The sequence below is a fragment of the Porites lutea genome, chromosome 5 (genome assembly GCF_958299795.1).
Source record: "Porites lutea chromosome 5, jaPorLute2.1, whole genome shotgun sequence".
Classification (NCBI taxonomy): domain Eukaryota; kingdom Metazoa; phylum Cnidaria; class Anthozoa; order Scleractinia; family Poritidae; genus Porites; species Porites lutea.
The window spans coordinates 43,211,876-43,223,012 of record NC_133205.1 but is presented as its reverse complement, the minus strand read 5'-3'; the positions used below and the strand labels follow the sequence as shown (position 1 = coordinate 43,223,012).

The window sequence follows — 11,137 nt, the reverse complement described above, 5'->3', positions numbered from 1 at the left end:
TTTGCTGACGTCATTGTTTACATTTTTGCTCATTAGCATACGACTTTACCCATCGTATGCACAAATTAAATTCAAAAGTTGAAAGAGTTGGTTAATTTAAACAATTTGTGCAATTTTCAGCTTTTTGCAAGCAATAACAAAGAAAATAGCAGCCATCGAAATTACCAGGTGGCATAACGTTAATGAACCCATACAATCTTTGTAAACTTTCGAGTTTTTCAAAGTTAATTTCTCCGAAACTATTCGGTATATCGGGCACAAACTTTCGTAGATAGAGTGATTTTAATTAACCTGTGAAATAGGTAGTAGAATACTACGCACTTTATGCACTAATTAGATTGTCTTGTTTTGTTTGCTAGTAGCTGTTTTGCAGTAGTTGCTAGTATCTGTTTCACACGTCAAGTAAAATCACTCTAACTGAAGTTATTATGCTCTTTCAATATTCAGAGAGTTTATTTTAATCGCTTGATCAGAGAATGAAGTGCATATGCTAATGAGGTAAAAAATGTAAACAAAGATTCGCCCATACATCCGTAGTGCTAATGTCGGCTTAGCACGACACGACTCACACGATCTTTGAAATGGTCCGTCAGTCACTGGTCAGTTAGATGCTAAATAAAGAAAAGTATATAATTTCATGTAATAAAAAAGGATTTGTATCACTGGATGATTTACAGCTCATGAGTTACCCGATTTCAATACTTACCGTATTTATTCGAATAAGCGCCCAACCTCGAATTAGCGCCCACCTCGAATAAGCGCCCATCCTGAAGGCAGAAAAATTTAATAAGCGCCCAGCCTTGAATAAGCGTCCACCCCCACCCCACCTCCCTTCCCCTCAAACTCAAACTAAATAAGCGCCCACCCCCTTTCTGGTCCCTCCCTCCCAAAAAACCTTAAATAAGAACTAATAAGAGACTTGCCCGAAGACGGAGTTTTCTCCAGAGTATTTTACAGAAACCTTGCTTTGTCACATCTCCGCGTTTTATTATTACCATTTAGTGTATTGTTGCAAAATTAACATACTACTCTTGCTGAAAATGGTGAAAATTTAATAAGCGCCCAGCCTCGAATACGCGCCCACCTCGAATAAGCGCCCACTCTCAAGGTCCAAAAATTTAATAAGCGCCCAGGGCGGTTAATCGAATAAATACGGTATTACAATTTATAACGAGAACTCAAAGGAAGTAAAAAATGTAAAGCTACTCAAATGTACAAGAAAAAGTTATTTATTAATACAAAAATGAAAATTCGATTCTTCAATGAAACTATTTGTTTGCATTTTCTTATATGGCTCCTCTTCAACAGCAAAGCTAAGGCTAGTCAGAAGGATGCTGCAGTCTTCTGACTGTAGAATTTCCTTGCAGGTTATGTATTTGTTATTAGTTATTATTATTATTATTATTATTATTATTTTCAGTAATATTTTTATTGTTTATCACTCCCATTGAAGTTTTTAAATTGCTTTTGCAGATTGAGTTTGTGGAGACTTTACCCAAGACAGTCAGCGGTAAGATTAGAAGAGTGGAATTAAGAGAAAAGGAGTGGTCTTAGATTGCCTGATGAATACATACACATCTACTTCTGTTAGAATCATTGACATGTCACGCCACGCAAAGCACGGAAAGAGTTTGAATAGTAACCAGACGAACATAGGCGCAGCTTATTACAGGGCAACGTTACCATGGTTACAAGATATGGACAAACCCAAAGATCTATAGTCCTTGCAACAGTGGCACTATATGTTTGCTACAATGGAAACGTTACTAAAATGTACATAACACAGTAAAAACCGCCAAGTAAGAACCTAGTTTTTAAGAATCTGTTAGGCTAACATTTGCCAGTTAGACCCCCTGTTTACCGCAAAAGACTGGAATGTGAAACAGAATTTTATTGTCAAAATTAAGTACTTGTAGGTTACGTTCTGAATGAGACTTAAAATTCACGTGATCAGTGTTTTAATATTTCTTATCTTGGCCATTTTTACATAATTACTAACTTGCCATGAATATTTTAAGTAAGCAATAGGCAAAAAACAACTAATTCTATTGAATACAATAAGAACCTGAAAAAACTTAATTTGTGCAAATTTCCATTTATGTAAAAACCTGTTTAGGGTAACTTGGGAAAATACAGGTTTTTATTCGTGGGTTTTGCTTTCTTACGGGATAGTTAGTATGCCAGGATGCTTTCTACATCTACATCTACATTTATTAAGTTGATAAAATCTTGTAAGACATCACATAAACTAATTATTTATTATTTATCATTGTTAATATTTTAATTTTGTCACATTTTTATGCAACAACAGGATCGTTCAGTCAAGATAATAATATGATAATAATATGATATTACGATAGTTTTCCGACAATTTTTTACTTTGGTTGATATACCACGAGGTTTTGGTTTATACACATGTAAGTATATAATTTTAGTTACTTATTGTATTTATTTAATCGTCAATTTTAAAACGTAGAGCTACTCTGTAGGCTCCGAAGAGACCATTGTTTAAAACATCATTGTTATTCATCATCATAGTCATTTACCATTATTATTATTATTATTATTATTATCATTATATTGTTATTATTATCATTTTGCAATTATTGGATGAGGCCGTGTAAGACTCGAAGAATTGTGCATTGCTGTTATTCAAATTATATCTAGCCACTAACATACTTAGTCTTCACTTACTCCTTGGCCGTTTTCGGCATTAAACGGGTATTTTTACAGCAGATTTTCTTCATATAGCAGATGTCGTGATCCTTCGAGTGGTATTTTACTCTTGCGGTCATGTTTTTGAGGTAGTAGGTCGACTAATTCTTAAATTTACTTACTTGTGTACTTATTGGTGCCACTCTTGCAAGAGAAAAAGTACTTATCATAATCTGACCATTTTATGCCGCAGGAATTCCCTTGCTCTTGTTAGTACACAATTATGTTCAAGCTCATTGATAATACATGAAAAGAAAACCAAAGATCGAAATCACGAATACAATCGAATCTTAATTACGATAAACGATTGAGAACGTCAGCTTTTAATTACGATAACAATTATAGTTCCCTTGAAAAGCCGAAATCTTTCTTATTCCTTTCTGATCATTTATAGGTGATGTTATTTGAATGTATAAACCTTCTAATTAGAATGACATTTTCACTCTTCGATATATAGTATTTTATTAATCTTTATTATATAGACGCGAGTGTTTTACTGGAAAATATACCACTCGTAAAATTCATAAAAACTACATCCGGGACCCGAGTGGTTTATTTTCCATAATCTCACACGTGAGTTTATCGATGACGTAATTTCAGTGATTTCCCTCCGAAATTTGTAGGCGTCTTGCGTCTTTTGAATTTTACTTACACAGTTTTCAAAGTTTTGCGTATAGTTTGTCATTGTAGAGCCCTATTCCGTTCAGTGTTATTACTCAAGATTATTGTAAGCAACGTCTTATACTGCTGTAATGTAAATTTGAGTCATCACAATTACTAATCTATTATTTTATCGATGTCTTTTTGTCTATATAATAAAAAGAACATTACACGGCGGCTTAAAGATATGAATTTTATTTTCTCGTGGCAAAAACAATATTTTACTCACTCGCTGCGCTCGTTCGTAAAATATTGTTTTGCCACTCGAAAATAAAATTCATATCTTCGCGCCACCGTGTAATATCCTCTATATATGTTCATTTCAGTTAGTTTATTAAAAATAAGGAATCTCCGTATTCTTTATAAACTGATCGAGTTACCCAGATATCACCGTTCATGTTTGTACTTATTATTTATAATTTTATTTTGATGACCTGTGTAATTGACTTGAGTAAATGAATAAATTTGCTTCTTATGTTTACATATTTAACTATTGGCTGCCCGACGAAGAAAGGAAATAAAAATTAGTCGTACAAATTAGCAATGGACACTGATTTTGTTTCATTTCGTCGTCGATTTTTACTGCTCTTTATTTGTATTCAGGGTCTGCTATGACGTAGAGAAGTCAGAGAAAATCTTTCTAGCAAGTTATTGTCTCAAGAAAAACTGTAGTGCGCGTGCACACTTAATTACTTTTAGTCTCATACAAACTTATATGGTTCTATGCAGATATTTCGAGTTTCTCATACAATTCTTACATAGGAACAAAACAAAGGAGAAGGTACAGAATACGGAAACAAAAGTTGCAGCCCACGAGAGAATATCTTTTACCTTGTTGTCGCGCGAGCTGGCTTTAAAAACGTCTTCTTACTGTGACGCCATTACCCGTACGTCACTTTTTCCGTTGTGGTTATATGAGTGAATGCGTGAAATGGGGGTTTTGTGAAAGAAGAAGAAAACAACTTGATTCTGAGCGGGAGAATCATCTTCAAAACAATTTCATTAACCCTTCTGGCAGGTTTTGCATGCTCACATGATGGAAACATCTCATAGCTGTTTAAAAGTAAGGTAAGGTTATCGCTGTTCGGGTGTATAAAAATGGTGTTCTCTGTTTATAAATTTTACTATATAAAGACTCGGGCTCTGATATTTCATGCAGTGTTGTTTGCTTGGCTTTGGCTTTGTCTTGTTTGTTTGCTTTGTATATCCAATTACTCACGTTCTTAACTTAAAGGACCTTAAAGTTAAATCATATCTGAAGGCTAGGAACGTTTCATCGTCGTAACTTTAAGCTCATGATTCAATGCGATTGTTCTTTTGGGTCATCTGACTCCCGCTGTCTTTCGCACAAATATTGTTCCGATTTCAAGTCTCTCGTAAGCGACGTCTTTATTTCAGACAAAGGTTTTTTAACTTTCATTCAAAACATATGGGTGAGATTTTTTGAGAATTTTATTTCTTTATGCTTATGTAAACACTTGCGTTGCCATAGCAGTCTCAAAGCAAGCTCTGCACGAAGCGCACTGAGAAATTCCGGATTGTGCACCACTTCTGCTACCGAGGGAAGCGCTAAAAGTACAAATTTGAATCACGTACACAAACTTTCGTTATTTTTATGTTAATGTAACCATGGATAATAGAAAGACTGGATGCCTTTCTATTATCCATGCTGTGACTATTACTCATGTATTACTGGCTTGCGCGTGCAAGGCGCCATGTTAGTTGGCAAGGACAAAAGCGACTCCCTCCCCTCCCTTATAACATTCCGGTGAAAAAGAGAAAACACGTATGGCATGTCACCCAACATGGCCGCCTTGTCACGTGGTTGCAATCAGAATATTGTAGCGTTTTCCGGCCGAGCTAGTCCGCCATTTTGATCCGTTCAACCTGATGACGTATCATTACAAAAACATTTTTTTCATTAAGCGTTTGTTTTATTTGAATTATCTGATTATTTTGATGTCAATAAACGGTTAGTTAGTTTAGTTTGGACTTGATTACTTGGTTATTCCCCTCGTGTTTATCACAGAGAGCAAAATTCGCCAGTCATGAATGATTAGTTGCTCAAAATGTGCTGTCTTAAATAAGTAGTCCTAGGTATAATAATCTCACAAACATTACAGCACACTGAAGCGTCTTCTTTACGAATACATTAGAATCAATTCATAATTTTGTCAGGTGCTGTACTCTGGCGTGACATACCTCTATCACATGACTGACATGTCACACTCCGAACTAGCAGCCATTTGACTCTTTCTCTGTATTTGACTTTAATATAAATGTTATGGAAAATGATACGAAAGCTCAGAGTAAAATTAAAATATTCTTGTGAGGGGGATAGGATCTGAGAAAAAAAAATTCATTACACAAAATTTAAGTCAAAAAAGATTCAGTGAGACTGGGAGTGTGGGAGTGACCGCGGATCAGTTGGGGTTACAGCGGTTGCAGCCCGTGTGTAGCGGGCGCGGCGCCATCTTTTTCGCGCGTTAAACAACCACATGAAGAAATCTTGTCCTCGAACGGAGAGGTAAGCTTAGTTCCGGCCTTTTGTGGCTTTATTGTGTTATGATCAAGGGATTCTATTAACAGAAGAGGTGTTTTTGCCTCGTTATTGACGCTTGATTTTGAAAATCCCTCGCACATTCGCTTAGCTCATTGTGTATTCGTTGACATGTAAACTGCATGCATTCATCGCGCGGATGCACTTTCGTTTTCTTGTCAAGAAACCATTGAGCTATAAACTGGCATAGTAGATCCTTAAATGCTTTAACTGCTGTGAATCAATTCCCTTCTTCTCGTAGAAGATCGCCTGATTATTTTGGTACTTTTTGAAATAATTACAACCTGACTTTGACTGACTTCGATTAATCGGTTTTACGTAAGGTTTCATGATGGAGGCCGATCTCAGCCGGGTTTACAAGTTATTTGTTGGCAAAACTTTACGAAAGTGTCCATTTTAGTGTGACTTAAACATTCCGATTGTTGAATAGTATACAGTAGTATTAGTGACTCCTTTTTTCGAGATGTATCTTTCCAACGAAGATGTCAAACACCAAAGAAACAAGGTTTTGTGGGAGAAGAATTGTTGAGAAAACAATATATTTTTTATCAGGAGAATGATATGTTACCACTGAGTTTGTCCTACATACCCACAGCTGTATCTGTAAACAGTGGCCCATTGTTTTCTGTTACAGTTGCATAAATTAATAAATTAACATAATTGATTACAGCCCTTACGATTTTATATACTTCCATTATACTATCTTTGTTTAACAAGTAGATTCCATGTTGCCATGTGTCTGTTCAGTAATAGATCATAGATGATGTCAAAATGTGGTAAAAACAAAGAAGTGGCACACAAGCTGTAATCGAGTGTGTCACTGATGTTTTTATCACATTTTGACGTCTTCTGTGATCTATTACTGAACAGACCCACAGCAACATGGAATCTTTTGTTTTATACAATGACCAAAAAAGTGTTAAGACCAATACACATAAGCTTACCTGCTTTGTACGCTTGACTGTTCGAGGATTTGTGCTGATTTAGGTTTTTTTAAAGCTCCAACCTCTACTTTTCGTCTTGGCTTCTTCTTTTCTTCTTTATCTTACTTGTATACAGTTTCTTTGAAAAGTTTTTCAACATCTTCACTTTCTCAAAGCAGAATGATGGCAAAAACATTTTGCAAAACAGGGAGTCTCGTATAGTGATGACACATGATGGCAACTGTTGTGAAGATTTCTTGCAGTTAAGGCATTTTCAAGTTGTCAAGAACTCTTTTTGTCTCTGTTTCCTCACTTTGGTCTTTGTTAGTTGCCCCTGCTAAAGCTTTTACTAGTCTTTCCCTTGTTTAATCTGAAATTATCTCACAAACATTTTCAAAATTGAGTGCCATGTTGAACAAAACAAAGAAAACAAGTTTCTCATGACATCATCCTATTTATCTGTACTCTAATAGATCATGGGCAACGACCAATCACAGCATGTGTAGCACTCATATCATACATAAAGTGTTATAGAACATTTAATATTTTACATTTATTGTAAATAATATTATCGGTTTAACTGTTAATTAACAAACTACATTTCCCTTTAAAACTGTGGCCACACTTTGTAGGTCTTCATCACAGTAGAAACACCAATATGACTAATAATAGGGAAATATACAACTTATGCAATTGAAAAAAGAAGGCCTTTTATAAATTTTTGTCATTAATTTCTCCATCTTTGTATCTACCAGTAATATGTCTATACTAGTCTGTTTACATTTATTAGAATTTGTGTAAACTTATGGGTGTACTTACAGCTGAAAATATTTTTTTGACAGTGGCAGGTCATGTTGACCAGCCCAACAAATTTTTACCTCGGTAATGGCTGGTTTTTGACTGGTATATATTATTTTAAAGTAATAGCTTATAGACCCTCCACATTTTTTGTTTTTTAAGGTTTTATGGATTTAATGAGACTGAAAAGAGTGCCTTAACATTTATTCTTGGCAAGTTTGAAAGTACAGGGTTCATACAGCAATTATTTCTAGACCTGGGAAAAGTCTGGAAAATGGAGATAAAGTCTGGAAAAATGGTAAAAAGTCCTGATTTTCTTTTTCAAAGCTACAACAAGTGCTTTATAATGGAAATTTTTTTCATTGTGGTCAAATGTTATTCAATGTCACCCATACATTTGCAGTGGACCAGGAAAAAAGCTTTGTTCCTTTTTTTTTTACGGTCTCTTTTGATCACCTATTTGATAACCTTGAGTCTGAAAAAAAAAATTAAAAAAATCTGAAAAAATTCTTGAATTCTGGATCCAAAAATCTGTACGAAAGCCAAAAGAACTATGTCTTAAGTGAGTGAAGGTGTTGCTCCTAAAATTTTACAGACATTAGGGGTAAGTTTGTACCCCCCAGCATACAAACGTGTGTAAAATGTTGGGATGCTGAGGGGTGATATCTTTGTTCTTTTTCTACAAATCACTCTCAAACTAAGCAGTTTCACTTTTTTAGGCTCTCTTTTCAGCAGCCTCGGCATATTTTCGCCAACTGGTTCATGTCAAGAGTTGGAAAAACCGTGGAGGGGTCTTTTAAGACAAAATATGGCCTTTTATGGTAAAAAGACCTGTTGCATTACAAAATGGTGAAAAAAGAAACACTGTTCACCTAACATTCAGAGCATTTCATGATTATTCTTTCCTCTTTTTCTTTCTTTTTTTTTTATAAACCACGTCTGAGTGTTGTGATTCCTGGCCTGCCTTTGACTATTAATTATTTTTAGCATACTTTGAAAGTTAAAGAATAAATTCCAGTGATCTAAATAATTTTTGAGGACATTTTCTTGGTGAAGAAGTAGTTAAAACTGTGTGGATACACTAATGAAGATTAAGTGGGGAAACAAAAACCCTTGTTTTGTTAGCTGAGTGGTAGTTTGTACAGGAAACTGCAAGCTATGAAAGCAACTGGCAAGTATTATTAGGTCTTGGAAAGAGTGTAAGAGGATAGAACACATAGTTACATGGCTAGCCTGATGTTGTACATATGTACTTGTATGTTTTGTCCGTGCCCAGTGCTCCAGATAAGAGATAGGTCTCCGGTCAATGACCCGAAAAAGAAGGCTTTCTGAACTGACAGATGACACATGTACATGTATAAGTGTTAAGTTAAATATAAGGAAAAAATATCAGCACATGGTTTTGGTGACCCCCTAGATGGTCGACATGACCCCCCACTTGAAAGAATTAACTGGAATGCTGCCTCCCAAGGGACTCATCAGAGGCTTTCTAGCATGCTTAGCTCCTCAAACATAGTGTTTGAATTCCCATTAGCGTCAAAATGATAGCGGTAGTCTGGCCTTATAATCTCATAAGGATTCCCAACATGATTGTGATGTATGCCAATTAATTACTTTGCATATTAAATACATGGGTTCAGAGATGCCAACCTCTGGAGACCTAAAATCGGGAGACTGTCTTTTTTTCACTCCCCCCCGGAATTTCAATGAAACCATCCCCCCCCCCGAAAAATTGACCCAGCCCCCAATGGGAGTGACTTAGGACATTATATGACGTCTTACATGATGTACATACTGTCAAAATTCGAAATCACCGTTTTGATACTAGAGATAATCTTTGCCAATGACTAAATACATGCAAAAATGCCCCAGAAACCGTACTGCAAATAAGGCAAATTCAACTTTTGAGCTAAAAATGGGCTAAATCTCAAACTAAGTCTGTTTTATTTGTTACTAAGTATTCAATTTTTATAGTGGACGTAAAAAGCAGGAGATTTATGCACCAAAGCGGGAGAGCGGGAGACGAGGCAAAAAAGCATAAGTCTCCTGCCAAAAGCGGGAGAGTTGGCATCACTGTGGGTTAGTCTGACATACAAACAATAGTGCTGTAATTTATGCTTGGAGCTTCTTAAACATACAACAGTTGCTTCTAATGATATTAATATTTTTTGCTTACGTGCTGTCAATGAATAACTTGATGGGGAATATTTGTGTTGTTTTGTTTGTTCAACCTTTCTGTATTGTTTTTGTGGGTTATACATACAATGTTCTCAAGCCCAAAAGTGCACTTTTTACAATAACTAAACAGAAATTTTTATGTAATTTATTGTTCAAGAACTTATCTCTATAAGAGTGGCCCAGTGATGGAGAATTTTTTCTTTGTCATGTGCACTGGCAATTTTCTGACAAAAATCTCCAGAAGTAGAAGTTCAGAAAATTGTGGTTGATTTGGTAATTTGTAACTTTGGCTGAGGCCCACAGAGGTGCATACTTACAGTGTTTGCAAAAACGATAAGTGTTAAAAGTCCCTTTTAGTTAATTTTAAAAGCAGACAAGTTTAAAAAATTAATGTACTTTTGCACAAGGCAAATGAGCATTGAATTTTTCAAATTTATATTTCTAGCCTTTTTTTTAATAGCAATTGGAAGTCTTATTTCACAGTAGTTATTAGTAATTCTACATTTTGTGTAATGTGAGGATCTTTTAATAAACAAATGGTTATTATCTTATTTTAGTGCATGACAGAAAATTTTTATCCTCAATTCAGTTGAGGACGGCGCTTTCCACTTGTTAGAACTGACTGGCCAGATCATTCTTGTCGTAATGAGAATCTAAGTTTTAATCATTACTATCCAGCCAGATCAGTCAAATCTTTAATAGCATGCACAAAGGAGATGGTGTTTCAGCAAAAACCCTTTAGAAATTTATAAGCCGATTTCATTTGCTAACTGACTCGTCCGGCAATGGTCCAGCCGGCCAGTTGTGACAAATAGAAAGAGCTGTAGATTTCAGGGTGAAGTAGTGATTAATTTGTGTGGATCACAGAAGGTAGAAAATGAAAGGTTCAATGTCTCAAGCAAGTACTTACCTTGATATAAATCAGATACAGTTATCATGAATTGCATGAGATTGATGTGATATATATTCTGCCTGACTTTTTGTTTTCTGAATTCCAAGGTTTATAGCCTTAGAAAACACCCAACATCTCGAAATAACCACCACTGGTTTGCCAGCGAAATGACATCTTGAGAAACAAGCGTAGAAATTCCATACTGACAATGCGTCACTACCCAGATCTGGGTAGTGCCTCTGTTCGGCTGAAGCAAATTTCCCACAGGGCATGACCAATCAGAAGCACTACCCAAATCACGAGTATGGAGTATCTGTGCTCATTTCTGAGACATCAGTTTGTGGGAAAACCAGTAGTGGCGTCACAAAATGTTGGCTGTTTTCTCAGGCTATGGTTTGAAGCAAGTGGAAA

The 11,137-nt window shown here is 35.6% G+C and overlaps 2 protein-coding genes across 5 annotated transcripts in view; both read left to right on the top strand.

Annotated features, from left to right (window-relative positions):
- Positions 1-2,548, top strand: part of LOC140938549 (acyl-coenzyme A synthetase ACSM3, mitochondrial-like) — a 29,841-nt gene extending 27,293 nt beyond the window's left edge. The window contains exon 14 of the mRNA XM_073388036.1: positions 1,474-2,548. Within this exon, the coding sequence (XP_073244137.1) occupies positions 1,474-1,554 (81 nt within the window). The 3' untranslated portion in view covers positions 1,555-2,548. The remainder of the gene's footprint in view (positions 1-1,473) is intronic.
- A 3,277-nt stretch (positions 2,549-5,825) lies between these two features.
- The window catches only part of LOC140938543 (histone-lysine N-methyltransferase EHMT2-like), a 29,507-nt gene continuing 24,195 nt past the window's right edge, over positions 5,826-11,137 (top strand). For 3 of the 4 annotated variants that reach the window (XM_073388029.1, XM_073388028.1, XM_073388026.1), the window contains exon 1: positions 7,828-7,954. In XM_073388029.1, coding sequence (XP_073244130.1) covers positions 7,931-7,954 — 24 coding nt within the window. In that variant the 5' untranslated portion in view covers positions 7,828-7,930. Of the gene's footprint in view, positions 5,903-7,827; positions 7,955-11,137 lie in introns of those variants that run through there. The other variant, XM_073388027.1, reaches the window with a different exon arrangement.